Source organism: Choloepus didactylus, chromosome 21 (assembly GCF_015220235.1).
Source record: "Choloepus didactylus isolate mChoDid1 chromosome 21, mChoDid1.pri, whole genome shotgun sequence".
Taxonomy (NCBI): Eukaryota; Metazoa; Chordata; class Mammalia; order Pilosa; family Megalonychidae; genus Choloepus; species Choloepus didactylus.
The window spans coordinates 23953049-23980344 of NC_051327.1; the positions used below are offsets into that span (position 1 = coordinate 23953049).

Below are 27296 nucleotides of genomic sequence, written 5' to 3' on the forward strand. Positions count from 1 at the left end.
CATTTCCAACTTCCAAAAATTTGAGATTTCATGTAAAAGTCTACATTTTTAGGGTCCCTTGAAATACCAGAAAATCTGGCAATCCTGAGCAACATACTAGCATGGTAATGATTGGCTAATAACTAAATCAAATTAATTACTATTGATCAAAATAATTATATTTAAAAATACATGTCCCTGCTTAAAAAATAAATGGAATGAAATGATTTACAATGAAGAGCACATCTCCCTTCCAACTCATGACCCCCACCTTTCTCCTGCAAAACCCAAGCATGGTGCCAATTTCTTGTTGGTACCCGCAAGGGGCGCATACGCACAGATTGCCCCATGTTGGCGTGTGCTCTCCTGCCTGCCACGTCTCCACCACTTCCTGGAGTCCTGCACCTGTTCATTGTGTGGCCCCATAAGCATCTGAGTTTGCAACCTCGGTGAGCCCGATGGCGGATTCCTTCCAGCGACAGGCTCAGGACGCCATGTGCTGGCTACTTGCCTGAGGACGTAGCCACGCAGCACCCCGTTGTGCTCCGTCTCCGGGGGCGGCTGCCACTGGACCATGATGGACTGATTGGTGCGCCCACTGGCCACGATGTTTTTCGGGGGGGCACTAGGTGGTTCTTCGGGTAACATCAATCTAAAAACAAAAGATGGGTAGGGGCAAGAGGGATCAGAGCCAGAAAACAAGGATCCCATCTGCATTCTCTACCTTGCTGAATCTTGAGCCTAACTACTTAATAAAACTGGGAGACAAGAAAAGCGAAACACACAGCTGATCACCCTGAGAGGACATGCGTGAAATGGTTATAGCAAACCAACCTAACAGAAATCAGTTAAGTGAGCAGCAAGGCAGGTGTGGGGCGACCTTATTCCGTCTGAAACGCCCAGAGTTCCTCGGCGCTTTAAAAGGATCTCAAGCCGGGTGAGCCAGCTTGCGGGGCCACAGTCTGTGACTCCTTCCACATCATTTTCTTTGGCTCTCTCAATATTTTTCATATCAAACGCCCACATTTTGAAAAAAGTTACTTAGATCGCAACTACTCTGCAGTTGAAGCCCGTGGAAGGCTCAGGGTGGGTAGGGAGGGCACGCGGAAACTGGATAGAGCCGTCTTTCTGTGTTGCATTGGAACAGGCTTCAGGAGCTGCATTCCCAGGGATGTGTGAGTACAAAGACCATTCCGGAAGGAAATGCTGTCACATAAACACTGGAACTCACTTAGCTCCCCTTGCAATGCCCTGCTAGGTGTTTACTCGTAAAGTCTGTGAACATCTTCCACCCTGCTGGCAGCCAGGATGGATGGCGGGCATGAAAAACTTGTAAGCCCTTATTTCATGTACACAGAGGGCCATGCTATCAGGAACAATTTACGTAGGCACGGCCAGAGAGCCACAGGACAGAACAAAGACCCTTCCCTCAGAGCAATGAAGAAAACCCAGCTAGCCGGGCAGATGCCTGCATTTTCCATCTTTGAAACAGACTTTCTGCTCGAGGGGTTCCCATAGTGACTGAGGGATGGCTGCTGACCGCTTTGATCAATTTCCTCCACCAACTTTGATGCTTGTAGTTCCTTCCGGCTCGGGAAGCTCCCCTCTGCAGACAGGGGCGCGCCCGCGGTACCTGCTCGTCTCCGTGCTGTACTGGCCCTTGCCCACTTGGTTGACTGCGCACACCCTGAACTGATAGGTGCGGGCGGGAGTGAGCCCGCTCACGGTGACGGCTGTCAGCTCGGGGCCAACGTTTGACAGATGCACTTTCCACGGAGAGTCTGAAAGAATGAGAAAAACAAATTCACTCCCATATAAGCATGTAACTGAGTAATAATAAATGAATATGGAATGTGCTCCCACAGATTATCTCGTTTGCTTCCCTAGACAACACTAGGAGATGGAGTGGCCATCCCCATTTCACAGACGTGGGCACCTGTGTGCCTGGTCACGTAGCCAGCAGCTGGCAAGCTGACATCAAGCTGAGGGTCTCCCACTCCAAGCCTGGCGGCTGCTGCCAACAATTAAGGTGATTTTTCGTTCAACTCCAAAATGGCAGTTTAAATGGAACCCCAATACACCTAACTCCTGTGTTCAATATGTAATGGAGGAAAAACTTCTCTGTCGGCTCACATGGTTGGGCAGATTGTGTATTTGTCTCCTAGAAAAGGATGCTGCACATGTCACTGAGTGATAAATAAAAACTATATTCATTAACATGTTAATAAAAGAGGAAATGAGCATGATAAAGACAGATGGGCTCTGCCTTTCGCAACCCATCTGTTTGGCAGTCCACTGCACCCAGTGGCTCTGGCTGGAGAGAACTGTAATGAGATTTGTGGCTAGTTTAGGATATCTGTGTGCCCAGCTTTCCAGAGGGTGTGGAAGAGCGACTCTGTCAGTCAAGTCAGTGCTCGCTGCAAGACTTCAGATGATTCTACAGGGACCCTACCCCTTGGCATGATTTTTGGCAGAATTTCAACGTGCTTTTCGGCCCAATCATCTCCAAGGATGATGTCCCAGAATGAGCAAGGCCTGGCAATGGCTTGAAGCGTCCACTGTCAGTTCCCGCTTGGAAGTGCTCTGATGCCTGAAGCGCATTTTCAAGTTATTAGCAAAGTAAAAAACGGGGAAAAAAGATTCTTGTGGGAATCAAATCCTCTTTCGCATTCCTCTGAAGTGGTGCTAAAACCGTTTTTGCTCCTGAGATGGTCAAAAAGAGCTAATGCCTGTTTTCTGTGAACGCGTTGGGTGATGCTTTGAGGGACCCACTCAGATCTCAGACGCCACGAGCTGTGCACACGCTACACGGGAAATCACAAACACACCTCCAAATAACCTAAAGCCCCCCAGCCCGCCCTGAGGAGGATCCCAAGTCTGTACCTGGGAGCTCATCAGAAATCATTCCAGTTCCTTACAGGCCACCAGGAAGGAGCTATGTATTCTTCCAAATGAGTTCCGAGATGAAAAGGAAACTGAGCAACCCGTTAGCCTCACATGGCGATATCAACCACTATTTCCGAGTGTGTGAGCCGGATCCCCTAACATAAAGCTAAGCTCCTCTGAGGAATGATGCCGATAGCTCTACAGAGGCTGAATTTTGAAAATTATTTTAGGGAAAGATGCTTCCCCAAATGGGCTTTCTGGGAATGCAGTCTTCACAGCCAGCTGGACGTTTCGGCTCCCCAGGCTTCTAATCCTTGACAACTTGTGTCACCTCAGAACTATGTGGACGGCAACCCCCACCCCCTTCTTCCCGTTTCCTTGAAAGAAGACAACGCGTGCATCCCTGAGTACCTGTGGAAAAACTCACACCAACCTACTTCCCTTTTCCCTGTGGGAGTCGGAGACACTTCTGCACACGTCAGCCAGCTCGTGGGGGTCTGGTGCTGTAAGCGGGCTCCCTTGCAGAGCAGAGCCATCCGCCGAGGGAGACGGGGAACCCGCCCTTCTGGCATCAGTGTCACGCGTTTGGCAATAGGCCTCTCCATGCCGAGTCAAGCGTCAGTGGAAACAGTTTTCATTCTGAAGGCAAGTGGCACGTGGCAGAAGGAGCAGGGAGGCCTGGAGTTGACGGCCAGCTCTGTGCTTACAGCTGTTTGGTTTTGTTGGAGCTTCGGCTGTGAATGTGGGGGGGGGGGAGCACGTGGCTCCCAGGACCGTTGTGTGCATGAAACACGAGCGGGCAGGCTGCACGCGCCCCGCACAAGGCCGGGCCCACGGTCGGCGGGTGAGCGCTGGGTGGTTCCCCTCGACCCCAGCACCACGCTCCACCACCTGCCCCTGTCTGTGCCTTGCAGCACATGCTAAGGAGGGGGTTTCCCAGCCTCAGGCCCCCCTGGGAGGTGAGAGGCGGAGGAGGGGGCCTCAGGGTGCTGCCTTCACGGGGACGCCGCCTCTCGCGCTCGGCACCCTTCACCCAGAGCTGCCGCTCTCCCCCGGCCCAGCCCCGTCTCGTCTGTCTCTGGCTCCGTCACTGCAACTTCCTCCGGTCTCTTTGGCCCACCAGCCCCAGGCTGCTGTGGTCCCCTTTACCCTCTCTGTAAACATTCCCTTCGTGAAAGCTCCTTGACAATTCTAACGCGCGAGAGTGCCATCCGTATCCTGTGGGGACCCTGACTGAACAATCCTCAATAAAACTCATCTTCCATCCCTTTTTTCCCTCAGATTTCACGGTGCCTGTAAGTAAACAACACACCTGCTGAGTCAGGTACCAAGTGAATGACAGTAATTTCAGAAAGAGAGAAAGTCAAAAGCACAATTGTGTAATCAATTGACAGAGGCAACACAATCAGAAGGAGGCAGGGCAGAGGCTCTGAATCTGGCCTTTCCTGCCCTAAGTGCCAGGCCCCCGGCTCTGCCCGACGTGGGGCTCTGTGGCTTCTCACCGGGGGGGCAAACAGCCCCTGAAAGGGCGTGGCCCCAGCAGTCGGGTCTGTGGACAGTTTGATGCAACAGCAGGGCCTGTTAACCTCCCCTGCACCTCGGCACTCTGCTCAGTGCCCCTGCTGCATCTATAAAATGCTTTATTTCTTCTTTTTCCTCTCCTGCTAGAAGATGACAGATCTGGCTGAAGAGAGCTTAAACTGAAAACTAATACAAATTAACCCAATCCATCTCACCGGCTCTCTGATTTGTACAAAAAAGTGGTTTGGGAAGGATTTGCTCATTCACAAGCTACAGAATTGCAAGCTGGCTGAGAACTGTTAAAATTTAAATAGCAAGTCTGCTCCTGATGAACAATAAGCAAAATCCTTTTAAAAGATTCTTCTCCTAGTCCCTACAAAAGAGCGCTATGAGATGCATGTCTTAGGGGCTGGGATGTAGAAGAATCTTTTGATAAATAAAACCACCTCATAAAAGTTTCAGTACCTTTTTTCCTCCCCTTGCTCTGAGCTAGAAAACTAAGGCATTTTAGACTTCCCTGGCCAGGCTATTAAGCAAACAGACAGGCATCACTAATCTCTCACAGCCTCAAGGCCCAGAATCCAGCAGGGCTTACCCACACCTCTCTCTAGCTGCTGGTTAAAAAGCTTGTGATGTTCAATCTTTGCAAACATGCCGGAAGCATTTTCCAAAGCAAAGAGCATTGCCGTTTTCTTAATTAAAGGCACCTGAGGAAGAAAACTGATTTACAAAAAAGTTTTCTTAATTGCCCCAAGGATTTTTATTACTAACACCTAACATAGACTTCAGTTAATAATAATATATCAATATTCATTCATTAACTGTGACAAATGTGCCCCACTAAAGTAAGATGCTAATAATAGGGGAAAGTGGGTATGGGGCATATGGGAACTCTCTATCTTTGCCATAACTCTGTAAATTTAAAGCTGTTCTAAAATTAATTAAGGAAAAAAGGGCCGATCGGACAGTGGGCTGGTCTGGCGCCTGGGAGATTGCATGCACCTATGTATGGACACGTAGCGACAGGAGGTTACGAGCTGTTGGAGAGCCAGGAGGTAAAGCCGCTCTCCATCCCAGAGCTCTGGAGGACGGGGCATCTCAGACTTGGCTCATCCCAAACTTCTTTTACCGCCATGGGCAGCAAACAATATTCATGAAATCAGCCCAGAAGGAGGAGGAAAGGAGGGGAGGGTACTGGGCAACATGGGGCCATCTAAAATGAGCACATTGATGTGTCTGCCATTTTGAAAGATGCTGTGACTCACACCTGCTCGTGGCAACGCTTGGAGATCAGAAGGAGGTCCTGGGGGGGACACACAAGCCTCACGCCACTGAGGATGCTCGGGACAGAAAGAGGCTGAGGCCAGAGGACGGCCTGGAGCAGGGAGAAGGAGTAGGAAGTGGATGGGTATTTTCTACCTAAAACAAAATAGTAAAGAGTGGACAGTGAAAAGGGGGCTTGATATCCTCTGGGAAAGTTTTCTCTGCTTTATGTCCTACACCTAGAGAAACAATAAACGTCTACAGGGTCAGGGCTAAAATGCACCAAGTTTTGCCTTAAAAGTTAAGAACTAAGGAGCTGAGACATTTAGGAAACCAACAAGACTCCTGCTGTGGGACCTGGCCAAACCCATCCCAGGAACAGGCTTTGGGGCTGCAGCACCCTGAGCTGTGGGGCCCCAAAGGCTGCACTTCGGCTTGGACCCACAAGGAGACGTGCTCCCAGAAAGGGTGCGGACCCCTGAGACGGAGGAGAGGTGGTTGGAATTAGGGAACAGGACCTACTCAAGGCTTAGAAGGAACCAGCCTTGGGGGGAGACTCATCAGGATCGTGGCCATGAAATCCAGGTTTCAGGCCGGGGCAGGTGTCCCCTGGGTTGGCTAGCCAGGGCAGGGGCCGGTGGCCCTCTCCTGAGGGAAGGTGGCCCAGCCTTGGGGAACACCTGCTGTGGGGCTACTCTGCATTCTGCACTGAGCGGAAGCAGCGTCACCTGTGGGGCAGGCTCTGGGGCGAGGTGAGGAGCACAGAGGTGGGGGCTCAGCCTTGGGGTCCCTGCTGGGGTAGCAGCTAACTCGGTGGTGAACCCTGGAGCCCTCCACCCAGCCCCTCCCTGGGTCCATGGCACGCAGCACTGGCCCCCCCCGTTCCTAAACACCTCTGACGTGCTCTGTCTCCCTGCATGGACTTAAAAATGGGAGCGACAGCTATTAATATGAGGTTCAATTTGCAAAAGCCCAAAGAAGAATGGGCAAAAACATAAAATACTTCCCAACAACTCTGAGGATATTAGAAAATACCTATGTGAGATATGCTTCAAAGACAACATTAAAACTAGTTGAAGCATAAAGAACAAAATCTCTTCGCCACTTTGGCAAGCAAAACAGTACAAAGCCCATCAACTTTTAAGTACATAATAGCAAATGGGAAGGAAGATGTTTAACATATTGTGCAGTGACAGTCAGAAGCGGCTTTCATGCTGGAGCAAACGAGCTCATGGAGAGCTGCGTGCGAGACAGCTGACAGATTCTGGATATGAAGACACCTGTGGCCGTGAAAGAGAAATCTGAGGCGCAGAGCTTAGAAATGCTCTTTGTGGAAGAAGAGACACTTCACTCCTCTCCCCCAAAGACCCGGGGTGGGGCCTCGGGGGAGGCACTGGGCCCCAGAGAACGTTCTCCAAAAGCTGGTCTCTGGACCCGCTGCGAACATCAGCAGCCCTGCCTGGGTGCTAGAGAAGTCACAGGCCACGCTGGGCACGCAGGACGGGCCACGCCTGAGGAAAGCCACACTGCCTGTGGGGGCTGCGCCCGAATCCCCTCGCATCCTCTCACTAGTCGTGCCCCGCGAGGGTCTGCCCAGGCCAATGGTCGCTCCACAGCCTCCCATTTGTCAGTGGGGCCTCTGCCTTCCCGGGCCCAGGCTCCAGTTCCCAAAGTCCCATCAGCAACTCAGGAAGGATCCAGCTTCCTGCACAAAGTCCTCTGGCTCTCCTGCTCGGCCCCTCCTCCGAGCCTCACCCCAGGGTCCCGAGGCTCCCTGCACACCCAGTGCCCTGGGGAATCGTGCTCAAAACTCGTGTTCACACAACACTCCCCGGCTCAACGACCGTGCGTGGGCCTCATGCTGTCCCGCCGTATTCCTCGTCAGGCCCCCTTTCCCGGGGGGATGACACTTGTCATGCTGCCAGCCAGGGCCACCTCAGGGTGGAGGGAGAGAAACTCTTCCTTTATACGTTTTTGTAATATTCCTCCAGCTCCCATGAACACATATTACTTGTACTTAAAAATATACAAAAAAGAAAAAAAAAATTTTTTATCAGTCCAAGTCAGCCTTACCTCCGGTTCCTACTGCCCCAAGAACCTGAGGCTCCTGCAAATCCACCTGCCCGTGGAGCTTCATGGGCACCGTTTTGCTGTCTTGCACCGAGGTCTGCTCATGCTGTTTCCTTGGCTACCACCCCATCCTTGCGGTCAGCACAGCACCCAAACCCCGATTCAGTCTGAGGCCACCTTCCGAGCAAGGTCTGACCCCTCTCTCGCCCACACTGAACCCCTTCTTGAAGTGCACCCGTTTTCAGTGTCCCCTCCCTGGTGGTCAGGCATGTGTTTGCCTAAGCCATCTCTTGGGGTTTAGGATTTGTTATTTAATTTTGTGAGTGTCCTTCTTTGCCTCCCAAAGGGATCTTCTGCTTTTCTACGGAATCTCCCAGTGTCTAAAACCATCGGACAGGACTGGCTATGTAATTTGCAGAGTCTACTGCAACATGAAAATGTAGGGCTCCTTCTTAAAAACAGATTAAGAATGTCAATAAGGCAACAGCAGGGACTGAACCACACACGGAGCCCTCGTACATGCATTTGTCCCGCGGGCCCTTCAAGGTCTGGAGCCCAAAGCGCTGGAGGAGGCTGGGGACGTTCCGCGACCGCAACGGAGCTGTCGGGCCCTGTTTGGACACTGCCCCATCTGTCTGGCTTCCTCAACACCCCGCCCTCCCACAATCTGATTCCGATTCTTCGCTGGCTACTCTTAAATCCATCCCCAAATCTGTAGGGTCCAATTTTTGGCTTGTCCACGTCTGGCTGCCAGCTCCCTTTCCCAGTGGACATGCGTCTTCTGCTCAGTCCCGTCCCCAGCTTCCCCACACCTGACGGGCCTGGGCAAGCCTGTCCCGCGGCAGCTCACGGACTGGGCACAGCCGCCCCTTCCCTATCACGGCCTGGCCTCTTGTGCTTGGCGGGAAGCAGCACCCTCACACCCCCGGCCGCGGCCACTTCTGCACACGGGCCACCGCCAACACAGCACCCAGGGCATGCTCAGTGCTCAGAGCAAAGTTCCAGAGCGAGTAACCAGATTTGCCCGAAGGGTGACCCGGAGAATTTACCAAAGGTGAAGGGACCAGGGGCTCCGTTTCACAGGACCCTTGTTAACTAGCTCAGCGATCCTGCCCTTTAAGCTATGTTTGCATAACACACACACACACACACACACACACACACACACACACACACACAGAACTTAAAAGATCTAAAGTGAAAACATACATGAAACAGGACAATAAAAATAAAAATAAACAAGTCCAAAATCTTTACTAAGCATCTGGGATGACTTAGGTACTTAAACAATCATTCGATTTAGCTCTGGGTTTCCTGGCAACCAAGGTGAAAAAGAAACACATTGGACTGTGCTGAGTTTCAGAAACAAGCATTTCTCTTGGTAATGAGTTTTAAGAGAAATCTGTTGTAAGGAACAATCTATTGAATGTAAGACAATGAGTGATGCAATTTGGCAATTCTTCTAGCGCATCTTAAGAAAAGAAGGTATGATGCCAATGCTCAGCTCAGAGAAGACAGCATTTCTTTCCGAGTTAATCAAATGCACACTGATGTCAAGTCTAAGGTTTGTTTCAGGGACGTCAGCTCTGAACTCTCCAGAAGGCAGGGCATCTGGAACTCAGGGCAGAGCTGGGAACCTGCAAAACATGCAGGTGTTGAATTCTCCTGCGTAAATTGTAGTGTGTTTCTAAATGGAGTGTTTAATTATGCTAATAATAATTTGTTTAGAAATAAGAAATTTCTCTATACATAGGAAAAAACCTTAAGAGTGAGGAAAGGAGGAATGTATCACGTGATGGACACTGCTCTTTTGAATCAACATGGTATACATCTGTATGAAATTCAAGGGCATGAACTTCTGTGGGTGTAGAAGTCAGAAGAGAACTGGTTGCCTTTGAGTGAAGAGGACTGACTGGAGAGGAGCACAAGGGAACTTTCCAGCATACTGAAAATGTCTTGAATCTGTTTAAGGTGTGAGTTACATTTCAAAACTTACTTTAGATATCTGCATTTCACTGTATGTAAATGATATCCCAATAAACAATAAAAAACTCGATACCATACATAACAGTAAGCTCCTAAGAGACAGTCCGCTAAGATCCATTAAAAAAATGAGAGATAAAAGATGCTACCATGCCAATTATTATTCAAAATTATTCTGACCAACACAGTCAATATGAAAACAAAAAGAAAACAATAAATTTGTGTTATTTGGAGAATATGTGGTTGTCTACCTTGAAAACCAAGAGGATCAATTGAAAAGCTATTAGAATAATAAGAGAATATGGATGGGGCTGAATGGAAAATAAATACGTAAACATCAATAGCTTTTCTATAGTCTAACGGTAACTAATTAGAAGATAAAAAGGAAAGCAAACCATATTCACAATAGCAATAAAAGAAATCTTAGGGCAACCTAAACAACAACGTATAGAGCATATAGGTACAAACCTACAGACCCCACTAAAGCAATAAAAAAAGGGCTACACAAATGGAGAAGCATATTATTTTCTATGTGGAGAGACCAAATTACAAAGAAGTCAGTTCTCATAAAACTCAGTAAAGGCTTAGCATAATAAAAAAATCAATGGAACTATTTTTGAAACTTGACAAAATAATTCCAGTTTGTTTATTGAAGAATAAACAGGCGACAAGAACTAACAAAATGCTGAAAAGATGGGAGGGGGCTTGCTTTATCAGCTATTAAAACATTTTAGAACTGAAATAATTAAAATACTGTGAAACGAACAGAAAAACAGATCAGTGGAAATAAAGAAATAAACCCCAGTAGACTTCAGTATAATAAGTTTCCTTAATCTATGAAAAAGGAAATATCATAAATAAATGGATTATTCAAAAAATCATATTGACAAAATGGGTGATTTGGAAAAAAGAAAACTCTTATGTTAGAATATTTAATACATATGAATTCTAGGTGAATTAAAGAGCTAACTATATCAAGAATTAAATCTTTGAAAATGAGATGAAAACCCAAAAAATATTTATTTTATGCTAGATAGTGTTGGAATATCCAAACATTAAAACAATAAAAGAAATCATAAAGGAAAATGTCAATAGATTAAACCACATAAAAAATCAAGCATTTTCGTATGTCAAAAAAAAAAATACACAAAAATTAAGGGTTGAAACCAAATTGAAAACAATATTTGTCACAAATGACAGAAAAAAACCCCTAAGGCCTTAATAGAAAAATGGGGGAAATGAAATTGACAGATCTTTGCAGAGGAAGTTCGATAAGCCAATCAACTTAGAAAAGCGCGTTCCACGGTATTTGTAATCAAAGAAATGCAAATTAAAATAAGTAACTATAAGAAGACTTCACATGAAACTCAGACCCGTGCATCTTCTGAGTGAAACCCTGGGAGAGTGTCTTTGCAAACGTGGAGGGAACAGCTGACTAATGGCTTCCTTCTAGGCGTCCTGTTAGTTTCTGGCATCCGGGCTTTGCCAGGGCCCTGGAGGTGACCCGACCGGAGGGAGGGAGGGGACGGTGCCCAGGCCTCCAGGGAGATGCTGTCCTAAAGCACGGAGGGGGCTGCAGGCAAAGGCAGAGGGCAGGGAGGGGAGGGGACCCCCAGGGTGCCGGGCGCAGGTGGGGTGCTCAGGGAGCTGCGGGGGCCTGGCGTGCCGGCAGTGCCAGGCTGGGGGTGAATCTGGAGAGGGGGCAGCTGTCAGGGGTGCACGGCCCTGGCCCTGCTTCCATAAGCCCCCCGTGGGAATTTCTGTACGGGAGGGGCTTAGGGCTGGCTGGGGAGCCAGAGTTAGACGGGGGTGAGGGGCTGGCCTCCGGGGGAGCTGCTGGTGATGGCGGCCAAGTCACCAGGGGTCCTTGTGGGCCTCTGCAGGCCCTGGGCAGGCGTGAGGGGTCGGAGCCACACTTCACAGACGCTCTTGGAGGATGGCCAAGTGCACGGATTAGAGGGTCAGTGCAGGGGACAGTCTGGGAAAGAGGTTGCAGGAAGGGAGAGGAGCAAATGGATTAGATAAAAACTAACAAAGAACAACCAGCAGAGTGTGGACTCGTAGGGGAGGCAGGGTTGGGGGCGTACGCCTGCCTTGTGCTTCTACCTGGGAAGAGGAGCAGCTCTGGGCCCGATGCCAAGGCCCAACGGAGACGTCCTGAGTACTGTGAACCTGTGGGTCACTGCGATGCAGGTGCCCAGAAGACCCGGCCCCTGGGATCTGAGGCCAGGGGCGGGTCTGGGCTGGAGACACCTGGGGGTTGCAGGCTGGAGGGTGTCAGGGAAGCCTGAGTGTCCCCGAGCCCACCTGGGGACAGCAGGGGGGATGGAGAGAGCAAGACAACAAGGACACCCCCATGTAAGGGGCAGGAGAGGAGAGCCACCCTCAGAAGAGCCAGAGAGCAGGGTCAGAGGACAAGGGGCCGGCAGGGAGGGGGCCGCAAGGCCAGGCCACAGTGGAGCAGGGATCTGAGTGGAGGGAGCGGCCCCGAGCCCCGGGCGCAGAGGTTCAGGGTGATCGGGGGGTGCCATGACAGCGCTCAGGGGAGCCGCCTGCAGGACAAGCTCGCTGGGTCCGGACCCTAGAATAACTATCTAGCCTCAGCGGAGAAGGGGATGGGAGGAATGAGAGATTAGGAGGCGGGGATCATCAACAGGAGCCACCCCTTTGATGCCGAGCCAGCCAGCAGGGGGTAGAACGGGAAGACCCAGGCCCGGGAGGGATCTACTGGTGGAGCCAGCCCAGAGGAGGGGGCACAGGGACCTGCATGGGGGGATGGCTTTGATCACGTGGGGACTGTACCGATTATTTTTAGTCTCTGTGCTTTAAGTAACTTACTAAACTTTTGTTAATAAGCATACATGACCTTAATAATAAAAAGAAACAGCACCATTTTAGATTTCAATTAAATTTATATACTATACATTATAATATAAAATCACAACTATGGATGCTCATCTCAGTTTAAAAACTACCAGTAGAACTCAGTAGGATTAAGTGTCTGAGTTTTTCTTATTCATATGCTTGCTACCTGCAAGTACCACCAAGAAACACATGACAGTAGGGGCCAAAGATTTGAATAGTTCATGGGAGGAAAAATTAACTTTTCTTGCCCCCTGGTAAAGTGACCGTGACTCCATTTTGCAGCAGGAATGTGGGGCTCGGCACCAATTGCTTCCTCAAGTATCCGGGCTGCCACGGATGCTTCTGACATGGACTGAATGAGTTCCTGAATTTTTAATGCTGCGTGGTGCTGATACACTCATACTTAAGGTAGATTTTTAAAAAGTAAAATTATGACTCTCATTCAAATATAAAATGAACACGTGTCAAAGAATTTAATTAACTCATGAATTAATGAGGGGCCCAGTAAGATGTTACAGCTGTGTCAAGGGAGAATTCAAAAGATACACATACATATAAATAATCAGATTACTAAGTGGATTTATGAACTGATGCAAAACTGGTCAGTATTGATTCTACTGGGCAAAGTGTATTTCCTTTTCTACTGACAAGAATAATTTGCATTACTGTGAGTTTCTGACAATTTATAGAATTATTAAAAGCTCAGAGAAAAGGAAAAGCAGAGACCCCTTGAAGAGCCAGATAACCCCCAGATAACCCCTTGAAGAGCTAGATAGAAGGGACTAGCAACCTTTTGGGGTCTACTTCGAAGCCTCTCACAGTTTTTCTTGACAGAGTCCTCCCTTGTGACCCAAATAATCTCAAAGAAAGATTTGTCTTGATCATACTCATTAAACGTCCCAGAGGGCGAGCTGTCACCGTTCGACACGATGCTCAGCCTGTTTATAAAAGGGAGGCGGCGGGTCCTCCCGGTCAAGCCACGAGAACCCCGGCACTGCGCAGCCCCCTCGTCTGTCCCTGTGCTCTGTGCTCTTGCACCTGGCACCAGGCCCCGGCACTGCCCGCCCCTCTCAGCCCTGCTGAGCACAGAGGTGTCTGGGACAGGAGAAGCATCGGTCACCTCAGAGAGGCGGGCTGCAAGATCCTGCACAGGGCCTGGAGCTTCTCCATACAGCTTCTCAGTTCCAGCTCCGGAGAGCTGCTCCATAACGCTCCGACAGGCCCTTCTGTGATGGCTGGACTGTCACAAGGGCGGGGGTCACCAAGTACCTACCTCCGCTGTTCAACCCCCTTGGTTTGGCCTCCGCAGAACCCAAGATTTCCAGCAGAAGGGCATCTAATCAGCCTGCTGGGAGGAGCTGGCTGCAGTGGGCTTCCCAAGCAGCTAAATGAAGGGACCTCCTGGGTGCAGTTACTGAGAGTTTCCCATCTGCACAGTGCTGAATGCAAGCCAAATGCGATTTCCATTTTAGTGCACTTGCCGCTAAGCTGTTCTTTCTGACCACCATCCACCAGCAGGCTCAGCTAGTTCCTAATAAAAACAAACTCCAGATCACTGGCTGGGAGACAGCCCTGTTTTTTCTAGTTGCTGCGGCCAGGAAGACACGCATCCAATAAACTAACAGCGGCACACACTAAGGAGCAAAGATCAGAGCCTCGTTTTACAGGGCTGGAATCCGCGTCAGCCAGAGGCCCCTACGGCACCCACTTCAGATGCTGCTTGTGATCACTCTGCCTAAGAGACCGGGAAGGAGAAACTGCCGGGAAGCTCAGCCAGCTCCGAGGCGGGCCCAGTGCGCAGACTCAGAGGCCAACGGGGACACTGACGTTCTTGGTCATGTTCTCAGGAAAAGAGGCCGTTCAGCACTCACAGAGTGTGGGGGACATAATAGAGTCAAACCAGCACAAGGCCCTTCGTTTCGTCTCTGCATCCTAGCACCCAGCCCAGTAGACTGGGTGCCCAGTCAAGAGCCGTTGCTGAATGAGCACGTGAATGAGTAAATGAAGAACCGACGGACGGCTGTACATAAAGCCTGCTTCTCGTTTAGGCAGGGTGCCTGGCTGGAGGATGGGTCACACAATTTGTTGACAACATAGCTGGTGCAGCCTTTTGAAGCAATCCTTGTTCTGCTTAAACTGGGGAAGGTAGCGCCCTTCCCTTTGGCCCTTCATGAGGTGCCACTACCAGAGGGCGACACAACCAAGGGAGGTGTCGAACCGAGGCATTAATGGATGCAGCCAAGCGGGTGTGATGAAGCGCTTCGTTGCCGAGTTAAGAGAAGACAAACAGCCTGGTGATGTCGCCGACGGGCATTCCAGGCACGCGGGCAGGCTGGGGTGGGAAACGTTCCCACTGTTCAGGGAGCAAAGAGCAGAGTGGCGGCTGGGGCAAGGCTGCAGGGGGCCAAGGAGTCTGGGTTTTATTCTAAATGCAGCAGGGAGCCCTATAGGGCTTATCAGGGGAGACAGAGGTTCAGCTACATTTCAAGAAGATCAGTATCGCCCCTTGGGAGAATGGTGGGGAAGAGGGCAAAGGTAGAAGCAGGGAATTAGAGGGACGCTTGTTGTAACTATCCGGGTGAGGGATCACGGATCACCGTGGCCTGGAGGGATGGAGAGAGGAGAGCGAAGTCCGGGTGGATCCCAGAAGGCAGGTGTGGGTGTGCTGGGAGAGGGGTGGAAGGGACACCCCCAGGTCCTGGCCTGAGCAGTACAGCGACCGTTGGTGCTGGGCACTGAGATTAGAATGGCTGCCATCACATGAGCACGGGGATAGGGGTACAAAACAATCAAGAGACAGAGTTTGAAGAAGGTAAGTTGGAGATGTCTGTGAGATGTCCAGGAATTGGGTTTGATGGGTGATCCTGGAGGTCTGCTCTATAGATACAAATGTGTGGGTGGTAGAGCAAAGGCCCCACTTACAATCATGGGAGGGCGTGAGATTTCCCAGGGAGGGATTTTAGGGTGCATAAGGAGGAGCAGCCAGGGGGGCTCGTGGCCAGCGAGGTTGGAGGAAAGCAAAGGCTGCTGGGAAATGCAACAACAGAGAACACTTCCCAAGGGTGGCGTGAAAGACGGCGCAAAACGCTGCTGGGAGGTCAGGGGTGCGAGGAGAGAAAGGGGCCCACTGAATGCTGGGCACAACGCCCACCCAGAGAAAAGGGTCAAAAGATGTGAACCATCATGCATATGATTAACTCTCAGATCAGCCCCAGCGGGCCGCATCAAACCCGTTTTAAAGGTCCGCCCTGGAAACCTGGGCCCCAAGCCCATGTCCGTGAGCGAGGCCTTGTAACTTCCTTCTTCCCCTCCCAGGCCCCACCTGCCTCTTCCCGCCCCTAACGCCAGAGCTGTCTCTTAAATCTGAAGGCCGGGAAGCCTCATGCTGTTTCACAGTGGTGTCAGGTCTGAGGCGGAAGTCAGGGGAAAGGGCGTTAAGAGTGCAGAAGGAAACCTGGCTCCGGCGATCTCTACTCACTGTTTTCAGACAGCTCCACGACGTAGCGCAGAACCGGGCTGTTGCCGTCGAAGGGCCGCACCCAGGAGAGCGCCACGGCGCGGCCGCGGGAGGGACTCAGGCTGGCCAGGAGGTTCTGCGGCGAGTGCGGCAGTTCACTTGGAGAAAAAGAAATGAAAGGGAAAAAGGGGTAAATGCCCGTCGGAGTCGCTGGTTGGCCTGGGTCTGCTGGTCCTGGGGGTCAGACTCTAGAAATGAAGAACATGAAACACGACCTGACACCAAGGCCAAGCCCCACCCCTGGGAGAAACCCAACTTCACCACTCAGTACACCGATTTCAAAATGCGACTTGTCTAAAACCTCTGCTAGGTACGGAAACGACGAATGACTGTTTTCTAAATGGGGGGAGGGGTTCCAATTTTTACACAGTAGATTACTTAATTGAGAAAACCTGGCCAACAGTTTGCTTTTACAACTGGAAGCTGGAAATGAAAATATAGTGACTCTATAACAGGAAAAGGGGCCTGGAAAATGTGATTTAACATTTTTAACAGAGAGGTTTCCGACACTAGCTATTTGCAGTGAGTGGCCAACATGCTCATATGTATTCTGAGACAACATATTTGCTTCATTTATTGACAGCATGAGGTTACACTGCCATTCTGTCCTCTGTTTCATAATGGGGAACTGGGGGGAAACATTTACGGGGAAGGGTGGTGAAAGCATTAACTAAAACCCTATGGAAATGGTGACTAGCACATCAGCAAAGCTGTGAAACAGCAATGCAATTAAAGCAAATAAATTCTGAAAAGAAGTTACTACTAGAAAATGTCTTTAAAGGGATTTACTGGTGACAAAGCTACAAAATCCAACCATATAATTTCTCCCCAAGACATGTCTGCAACCTCAAAATCATAAGCTGCCCAAGTCCAGCACTTAACCCTTACACATCATACACCTGGGGCAGGACCCCGTTGCGTGGTTGTTCCAGATGGCTGCCCCTTCTACAAATGTGCCCCAGCAGCAGTGGGACACAGGGATGCTGAGTGTGACCCATTTCACCCACTAACAAGTTTTTGGTCTCACTTCGACATCAATTACTCCCCACCCACAGTGATCAGAACAAAAAGCCATTATTATACTTCACATTTTAATTAAAAAAATGTACTCATTACACTTTGAAATTTATTAAGCTGTTATATGCTTGCAGCTACCTAAGAAACACAGCTCTCTAGTCCACATACATGGTCTATAAACAAACTAATACTTCTAATGTAGACTGTGACTTTAAATTAGTACAATAAAGAATAAAGTTGAGTCTGAAATGTTGTCTTGTTTTCTCTTTATCAGAAAAGACGCTATTATTTCTATGTGAGTTCTCCAACAATGAAAGCTCCATTAGATTTCTGATGAAGCCCAATATGAAGGAAATGGCAGGATAAAATGCCTTTTCTACTTTGCCAAGACACATTTGAACTGTCAGTTCTGAAATCAAACCAACCCAGCCCTGTTGAACAGCTCCACCTGCCAACAAACCAGGAGTAACCTGGATACACGTTTCCCGACTCAGTGGACGGGAACAGAGGATGGACAGGGCTCGTTCCACGTCGTCGCCTGTGTGGGGACAGAGCTGGGCTCAGAAGCCCCCGGCCGCCCTCGGGAGAGGAGGAGGGCGCAGGGACCCCCCCCCCCCAGGCCCTGGGAGTGGACACAGCGCACACACTGGAACCAGAAAGGGCCGACACACGGACGTGACTGTGGGAAACCAATGACCTCTTAAAACCAGGCAGGAGATGGCTGTGGTGACACGTTTCCGAGGGACGATGGTGGGGTTGGCGGTGAGCCACGACGCTCTCTCCCATCTGTCTCTCCGAGAGCCCCCTCCCCACCACCGGCCGCCCGCCACATCCAAGCTTCTCCTTAGTCCCCACACCTTTCCCGCTGCACCTCCGATGCCCCGGGCCCCAGCCCCTCTGTCCCTCACCAGGGACTGGCCCCAGTCCAGCCATCACCAGCTGCCTGAGACCCGTGGTGTGGAGTCCCTCCTGACTGTCCTGCTTGCTGCCGCCCGAGCCCCTCTCGGACTCTCCACCCTGCCCTCAGATGCTGACCCGGCCATGCTGCAACCCCACCCCCCGTCCACGGACGCCTCCTCTACTACTCCCCCCCCACCCCGACACGGACCCGCTCCCCAAAGCGCCGAACGTCCCGGCCATTGTGGGGCTGGACGCAGCCATCCCGGGCCCTCGGCAGCAGCATTGCTGGTCCCTGGCCACTGCCCTCACTAACTAGAAAATCCACCCCGGCCTCCGAAGCACGGCTCTCCTCCGAGAAGACTTTGTGGGTCTGTCTCACCCTTGATTAATTCTTTAAAATTTTAAAATTTCAGAGAGCTAACATACATAGAAGATAAAATTTCCATTTTTAGTCATTTTTAGGTATGTAATTCAGTGGCATTAATTACATTTACAATGTTGTGCTTTCATCACCACCATCCGTGACCAAAACTTCATCCCCCCGAGACTCTGCACCCACAAAGCAAGAACTCCCCTTCCCTCCTACCCCTGTAACTTCTAACCTACTTCATATCTCCATGAATTTGCCTGTTCCAGGCATTTCATATAAGCAGAATCTTAACAATATTTCTCCGATTCGTCTGGATTCTTTCGCTCAGTATGATGTTGCCTGGATCAGAGCCTCTTTCCTTTTTCAGCTGAATCATACTCCGTTCTAGGGTAAACCACACCTGATTAATTCTTGAGCAGAATCAACACTTCTACTTCTGCCCCCCCGGTTTGTAGATTGTCACTCAGCGGATGTCTGGAAGCCGTGCGCAGCACACAGCCCACGGCACCCCCCTTCCCTCCCACAGATGCTGTTCTCCTCGATCTCTGCATCACCAAGGGCAGTAACACGTCCAAGGAATGAATGAATGAATCAGCAGGGGTGGACAAGTGACCAGACGAACACCTCTCGAGCCCTGTCTTGCACGTGGGTGTGGGGACAGGTTGGAGCAGAGGCCACAGCGCTGCCCTCCTGGAGCATCACCCTCGGGAGGAGCACACAGCCCTGTATGGGAGCAGGGCCTTCAGAGGGCTCCCGTGTTGTGGAATGTGCTGGAAATAAGCGCGGCCCAAAAGTCCAGCGGGCTGCAGCGGGATAGGCTTGTGGCAGGGGCAGGGATTGGAAAGATGGGAAAGGGCCGGGCAAGAGGACGGGGAGGGACGTGCTCCAGGGCTGGGGCGGATGGGAGCCAAGGTAGGATAAATAAGGCGCACGGCACCTGAGGGTGAGACAGGGCGGTGGGGGTGGGCTGGGAGTGCAGGTTTACCCTGTGGGGTGGAGGAAGGCAAGGGGAGGGGGCTCGGCAGGACTGGGGGAGATGTGGAGTCAGGAAGGAGCCCACGTGCAGGGTTTCTGGGATATGATTGACCTTGCCCAGGGCTGGGACTGGGGCCCCAAGGGCAGCTCATCAGAAGTGTCCCAAGACAAGGAAGACTTGAGAAAGTATCAGAGGGAAACCACGAGACAGCAGATGGGTCAGGGGTTAATGGAGCTGGGAGACAGAGCTGACACGTTGGGGGTCAGAGAGCAAACCTGGGTGGCCGGAGCAGGGGTGCAAGTGGCCAGCCGGGGACGGACCTTGCAAAGCCTGGGCTTTCTCACCCTCAGAGCTGAGGGAGCAGGAGGTGGGGCCCAAAGGGGCAGGTTCCCACCGGACCACGGGAACGATAACCTGAGGCTCCGGAGAAGCTGCCGCGACTCTGCACACCTTTCTTCGTGGTCCTGAGTGGGTTATTCTAAAGTCTACAATTCTATTTTCCCCACAGCTGAGAAAACACGAGGCTCTTATGCTTGATTTATTTTACTTGATTTCGCTCCTCTTAGCCTAAAATGAGGGAGGACTTAGACATGACCACCCAACAGGTGAACAGATGTTTTTTCATGTGGTTCCTGCGGTGTAGATGGTGGTCCAGTTCCTATGTATTTAGAAGCCAGTAACTGAGCAGGTGCACCAGCTGGACGTGAGCGGAGGCCCTGGTGGTGACTATGCACAGGGCCTCTGGCCTCCCTCCCAGCTTGCTGACTCACACTCAGGACATGATTCGAGGGAGTTGGTTTCTGATTTCCCTCCTCCCAGCAGCTCAAAAGCACCAATGAAAGGCACCAGGGCCTGTAGAAGCTGGCACAGTGAACAGCAAAGGGTGGAAGCTGAAAGCCTGAGATTGAGGGAGAGAAAAATGGTTAAAAAGAGAAGACTTAACTAGAGAAAAGCAAAGTGGTCTTGAGCCATTTAGTGTAGGAACTGAGACCACAGGACCAGCAGTGCCTGAGCACACTGCTGCATAAGTCGCAGAGTACGTTGCTGCATGAGATGCAGAGCACAGTGCTGCACGAGTTGCAGAGTACATTGCTGCACAAACCACAGAGCACACTGCTGCAGGAGACGCAGAGCACACTGCTGCACAAGTTGCAGGGCACATGGCTGCAGGAGACGCAGGGCACATGGCTGCAAGAGACGCAGGGCATATGGCTGCACGAGTTGCAGGGCACGTTGCACGAGTCACAGGGCATGCTGCTGCACGAGACACAGGGCACGTTACTACACAAGTCTCAGGGCACATTGTTGCATGAGTTTCAGGGCACATTGCTGCCCGAGATGCAGGGCACATTGCTGCATGAGACGCAGGGCACATTGCTGCATGAGTCGCAGGGCACGTTACTACACGAGTTGCAGGGCACACTTCCACGAGTCGCAGGGCACATAGTTGCACGAGTTGCAGGGCACGCTGCTGCATGAGTCGCAGGGCACGTTGCTGCACGAGTCGCATAGCACATTGCTTCACAAGATGCAGAGCACATGGCTGCAAGAGATGCATCTATAAATAATGCTCCTCCTCCCTGGGGCCCAAGAAAGGCAGATTGCTGGTTTACAGTCAGCCAGAGGGATGACCCAACGCAACCTGTGACTTTTACACACAGCGCAGGACTTCGAGTTGGAAGGAAATTGGGACGTTTCCTAGTTCAAGCCTCTACCTTATACAAAAATCTTCTCCATAATATCTCGTTTGATATTACCTCTTTAGGAAGACACAGGACTTTTTAATATATACTGGAACCATAAACAGTTTCTTTAAAAGACAAGTTTAGGTTATCTGGAAAATTAAGCTTTGTGAAATACTTGACAAATCCACCAATAATGAGCAAATGAGGCTTTAATGTATTCTGAATCCATTTCAGAAAATCTTATCTAACTCAATAGATTGCATCGAGGCATTCCTCTGCCAGCTCTGAAAGGAGATAAACGATCCGCAGAGTGACGCACAGGCAGTGATGTGCAGACAGGCTGACAGATGAAAGCCATCTGAGAACAACGGAGAGGAAGCCCGGGCTGAGTCACTTTGTAACTTAAAGGGAAGAGGGAAAAATCAGCACCAAGCAAATCACATCATAATAAGGAAACAAAAACCAGACTGTTTAGGAAGGAGTTAACAAGTTGTGTTCAAGAAAAACAGCTCTGAGAAAGACTTAAGAAAAAGTACTTGGTAAAATTGTGGCTGCAAGGGGAGTTGCTTTGGCAGAAGAGCAGCAGGTAAGTATTTTTTCAATATAAAAAGCATTGCCCCTTTAATGCACAAATGATGACTCAGTCAGGCCCATCTTGGGCGACTTCACTGGGGAGAGAACTCTCTGGAAACGGTATGCAATGGTTAACTCCTTATTACAGCTTTGTAAGAAGTGATTTTACTGAAAGAAACCTCTGCCCCTGCCTGGGTGTCTGCATCTCCAAATGACTGGTAAATGAAGTTTTGTCTGCACATCGGGCTCATGAGAATTATCTCTGATTTCAAGAGGAAGATGCAGTGCTGATCGGGCCTTTAGATGATGTAACAACCAAGGCACCAAGCCTTGGGAGCAGGTCGCCCAGCTGTGCTCAATATGGCAAGCTGATTTGGGGATACAGGGCCCTCCCAGGAATGAATTCCTGCCCCAAAGGCACTGGAAAAATACTCAGAAAGGCAAGACTGGAACAGCTGGTGATCTGACGATGACCGCGTGTTAATTTACAGGACGTGCCATGGGGCCACTGGAATTGCAGAGGCCTCTCCTTTCAGAGAAGAGGTTAGGGCAGATCCTCATGGACTGACCCTCCTCAGTGCAGTGGTGCAAAATGCACACACCCTTTTTATGGCAAGGCTCATGCCAGTGTTGACTGAGCAACTACTGTGTGCCTGGCATGGTTCTGGGCAGGAGGACTCAGTAGTAAGTGGACATACCTAGTATGTCAGAGGGCCATAAGGACGTGGACAAAAATAAAGCCAAGTAAAAGGGACAGAAACTTCCTGGCCCCGGGGTGGGGGGGTGTGGTGCTGCACGGAAGGGAGGAACGATCCGTAGGTTTTATAAGATGGTAAGGGCATAACCGGAGCTACAGTGTATTGAGTGTCTACTCTGAGCCAGGTTCTGGGCCAGGGTTTTAGAAGCATTGGCTCAGTCAACCCTCACATAACGACAGCATGCCCAGTTAAGAGTTGAGAACACCGAGGAGGAGGTGCGGTAACTTGCCCAAAGCGGCACAGTCGTCGGAGGTGGAAAGGGACATGGTGGCACCCTCTCCCCGTCTGTGCCAGTTTGGATGTATTATGTCCCCCAAAATGCCATATTCTTTGACACAATCTTGTGGGGGCAGACGTATGAGTGTTAATTAGGTTTGAACCTTTTGATTGAGTGTTTCCATGGAGATGTGACCCACCCAACTGTGAGTGACACCTTTGATTAGGGTGTGACCTCTTGATCGAATGTTTCCATGGAGATATGGACCCTGCCATTCAGGGTGGGTCTGGATTTAATTGCTGGAGCCCTATAAAAAAGCTCACAAACAGAGGGACCTCAGAGCAGCTAAGGGTGACATTTTAAAGACGGCCATTGAAAGCTGACACTAACACTTTGAAAAGTGCCGTTTTGAAATGCAACTGGGAGCAAGCAGACGCCAGCCACGTGCCTTCCCAGCTAACAGAGGCTTTCCAGATACCAATGGCCTTTCTCCAGTGAAGGTACCCTACTGTTAATGCCTTACCTTGGACACTTCATGGCCTTAAAACTGTAACTTTGTAAACAAATAAACCCCTGTTATAAAAGCCAACCCATTTCTGGTGTTTTGCAAAATGGCAGCATTAGCAAACCGGAACACCGTCTCACGGCCTTGGCCCAGTAGGGAAGGGGCTGCCAAAGCTGTAAATACACAGCAAACTAGTGAATGGTCTGTTTCTGACAAGTCTACTTCTGATGCTCCTAATTTCTATATTTAACAAAGCAGCTTTTAACTGAAGTGGAGAGACAAGAGGGAAACAGGCTGTCAGGCACTTTTGAAGGGCACGTTTGCCCATAAGTACCACTCATCACTGCTGCAATATGAGGTTGTTTTCCTGCTTGCTTCTTCATGTCATCTGAGTAAATCATGGAAATGTTACTGAGCTCGATTTGGAAGTTCTCTGAGAAGCGGAAATGCCCTGCAAGTGTGAGTTATTGTTATTATCATGCCCATTGTCATTACTGATGGCTTATAGTTAAAGCCTGTTTGGATTTAGAGATATACCACGATATAACCTACAACTTTGCCAATTCATTCAGATTTGGAAGAGTGGAGAGTTTATTACACTAACAATTCACAAAGAACAACTGTCTTCCAAAGCAGTTCTGTAACCAGTTGTACCTAAATTGGTTTGAATCACAAATCTGCAAATATTTCTATATTTAGAGATGAGGTGTTTTGCCATTACAGAAAGCCTATTATTTTAGAGATACAGGAACATTTGCTGAAAAATGTATTTTACTTAGACGAAATCAAATAAGCAAATAGAAGAGAAGATATGTAAATCAGTGGAACATAAAAATTGTGCAGAATAAAAAGAATGCACTATATTGAAAGTATGCAATTTGGTTTCTGCTGACAGAGTCTTTATGAAATGCTAACACTTATTTATTTGATACCAATGATGAATAATCTAAGAGTTCTCAAAGGCGGTTTTAAACGTGAATAGCACAGTGGATGATGTGAACTCACTGGTCATGTTCTCCGATATTATAAAAATGGAAAAAAAATCCCCAACCTGAGATATGGAAAGGAGGAGGAAAGAAATAAAACCAGAACTGAACACGGGTTTGGGGCACTGGTGCCCTGGCTTTGCCCGTGAGATCTGCGCACGTTCACACATTCACGGGCACAAGCCGAGGGCACCCGAACAGGGAAGGTCGGGACGAGGAGGGAGGGGAGTCGGCAGGAGGGCCCCAACGGCCCCTAACATACATCAGTGTGGTCACTCATTCTCGCATCCAACCAGCCGACCAACATGCATTTATTGAGTGCCTGTTGTATACCAAGCATTATGCCAGGTTCTTCAAATGCAAAACTGTGCCATCAAGGTACAAAGATGTGCCATGGAGGTGCTTGTCCCTCAATAGGGAAAGGAACCATGAAAATGGGCTCTTACAGCCCAGTGTGATCTGTGCTGTGGTGGAGGGCTGCCCGGGTCCTGAGGGAGCTTGGTGGGAGCCTTGGGTGTCAGAATGGAAGGGGGCCCTCCTGCAGCTAGGCCTACAGGATGAGCACAGGCTCTGCCTGGCCACGGATGCGGCAGGTGGCTAAGGCCTCGAGGGGGCCACGGGCAGGGCAGAAAGAGCCTGGGAGCAGTGGGCTCCCCGACTGGAGGCAGAGGGTGGGGGAGACCCTGGGCCTCCGCGCACACTGGCCAAGTGGAGAGCCACCTGCAGAGTGGCGCCACAGTTGCAGCACCCGGACCCCTGGCCCACCCTCTGGGGCCATGGGGCACCTGCTATTTCGTGACTCCCTAGTGCAGCCTGAGTTCCCGATGGGGCTCACCTCCAAGGAGAAGGAGGGAGCACCTGGAGAGAGGCAGACTAGGAGATGGGATGGGGCACAACTAACAGGGCTGTTGGACTAGCTGCTACATATCATTAACCCCCCAAATTCCACCAACGGGGGCTGGGGGGACTGTTTGTTCATTCATTCATGTACGTATGCATGTAACAAATACCCAGTGCTGTGGGCTGAGCACTAAGCAAGCATTTTTCTGTTCTTATCCCCCTCAGTTAGGGTCTAGGGATCCAAAGATGAATGAGATGTGGCAGGTGTACGCCAAGGGTCCACATTCTATTCTCAGGGAATGACGTCTGTAGACTCCTTCCTGGATCGAGGTGAGCAGACGTCTGTAGGAGACGTCTCTCGCAATGGGCTTTGCCTAATGGAAGGTCTGGGGATACCACCAGGGCTGGCTGCTGCCCTGACAGCCTTTCTGCTTTGACTTTATTTTTAGGTTTTATTTTTGTACTTATGTCCTCAGGGAACATCTGGCAGGGCACGATTTTTAAAAAGCAAAGAAACAGATGTCAGAAAAATAACAGTGTCAGCAGGCATTTCAGCCTCCCGCTCATGAGTGGGGAGGGTCGAGGAAAAGAAGTGGGCAGAGGCAGAGGACTCCAGGGTCCCCTGGGTACCGGACACCTAGGCAGTCTAGGATGGAGGAAACGGGCACCCGCTTGCTATCTCAGGGTTTCAAAAGACATCCTGGAAGGGGGCGGAAGCTGGGGTGACCCCACCTGCAGTCCACGTGGCTTTCACGGGGATGTTCTCGCCACCAACTGGGAGTTCTGACTGGCATTCGAGGGCAACGCGCTTCTCAATGCCCCAGTGCACTTTGGTAAATAGAACCCGTCGCGATTGAGGTCAGTGGGGACCAAGGGATTGGTGGTGATGAAAACCAGTAACCAACCATCCAAACCAAGGATGGAACGTTTTAATTCTGAGGTCACCAGAAATAGCTCTTGGATGGCGTGGCCTCCGACTGCTGATGTGGGGCACCGCGTGGCCACACACGTTAAGCCACAGTCCCCTGCAGTGGGGACGACTGAGTGCCGTGATGCGGATCTTCAGGCACAGTTAGTGGGAACAACTGTGAGACTCACATCACTTCCAGTCGTGCCATCCTGGAGTCGTTCCCGCCTTCCGAAATGATTTCGCAGGTGTAGTCTCCGATGTCGCCTGACCACGTCTGGCTGATGAGGAGGGAGCCGTTTTCCTCCACCACGATTCTAGAGCTGCTGGATGGGTTGAGGATCACGTTGTCCTTCTTCCAAACGTAGCTGTGGGCCAAGCGAAGAGTTGTGATTTAAAACCCACAGGAACAGGGTCCCTGACCCTTCCCTGTCTGTTAAAAACACAAGCAACAGGCAACCTTGTGAAGATCCTAAACAGCACCGTACTGTGCACTTAGAAAGGGTAAATCCTATGGTATGTGAATTATATCTCAATAATAATTATTATAATAAAAATGACATGCAGCCAGGTATCCTGGTCATGATACAAAATAGACGCTGAAATAAAACATAGGACGATGAAGATAATTGGAAATGTTTATCAGTCTTCTAGTTTTGGAGATGGAAGTCTGAAGAATCGTCATCACACACGTCACCTATTAAGGTAGATTCCAACATTCCTGCCCCTGGAATGTTCCTTGAGGACAAGAGTGTCATCTGAATAGGAGGCAACAATTAGGGGGAAAAAATTCCCAAAGTGGAAATACTCAACTCCCGGGGAAAACAAAATCACATCCCATAAACATGTTTTCTTAAAATCCACCTCTTCTGGCAGACTGTCTTTAAAATTGCATTTCTTTCTCTTTTAATCTTTATCTGTGGCAATGTTGGCACATTTTCCTTTGCAAACGTAGAATCAAATAAGGGGCTGCCCAATCTCAAGATGTCAGCAGGCAGGGCTAGGTGGAATGAAAGGACTGTTCCCATTTTCAAAATAATTTGATTGGATTTTCAAAATGTACCCAGTTCTTTGGAGCATTCATATGCACAGAGCACAGGCATTTACAAACCACTTATCTGAAATTATCCGAGATGGCACAGGCCCGACTCCACAAGAAGGAAATGAGTAAAGAACACGCTTTGGGGTGCAGCACTGAGCTGCAACGGCCACTGAGGGCTGGGTGCTCCTTCCTGGCCCAGGGAGCCCCGAGAATGTGCTGCGTCTCTCCTTCCCAGGAAGGAGCCCCTCCTCTGGTCTGCTTAATCTCACATAAAAAGCTACAAGAGCACACAGTTCCAAAGGGATTCTTTTTGAGTTCTCAGAGTAGCAGAAGAAAAGGTTCTTTAGTCCTTGTGTGTCTTTGAAATCATGCTCCAAATCATTTAGGAACAAGTGAATTCTTTTCGAGGCATACTAACCGTCTCATACGCAGCCTC

At 50.0% G+C, this 27296-nt stretch overlaps 1 protein-coding gene across 3 annotated transcripts in view; it reads right to left on the reverse strand.

Annotated features, from left to right (window-relative positions):
* SDK1 (sidekick cell adhesion molecule 1) overlaps nt 1-27296 on the reverse strand; it is a 941791-nt gene that overhangs the window by 212811 nt on the left and 701684 nt on the right. For all 3 annotated transcript variants that reach the window (XM_037813737.1, XM_037813739.1, XM_037813738.1), the window contains 4 exons: nt 26010-26186; nt 16046-16182; nt 1613-1760; nt 491-631 (listed from right to left, as the gene is read on the reverse strand). In XM_037813737.1, coding sequence (XP_037669665.1) covers nt 491-631; nt 1613-1760; nt 16046-16182; nt 26010-26186 — 603 coding nt within the window. The remainder of the gene's footprint in view (nt 1-490; nt 632-1612; nt 1761-16045; nt 16183-26009; nt 26187-27296) is intronic.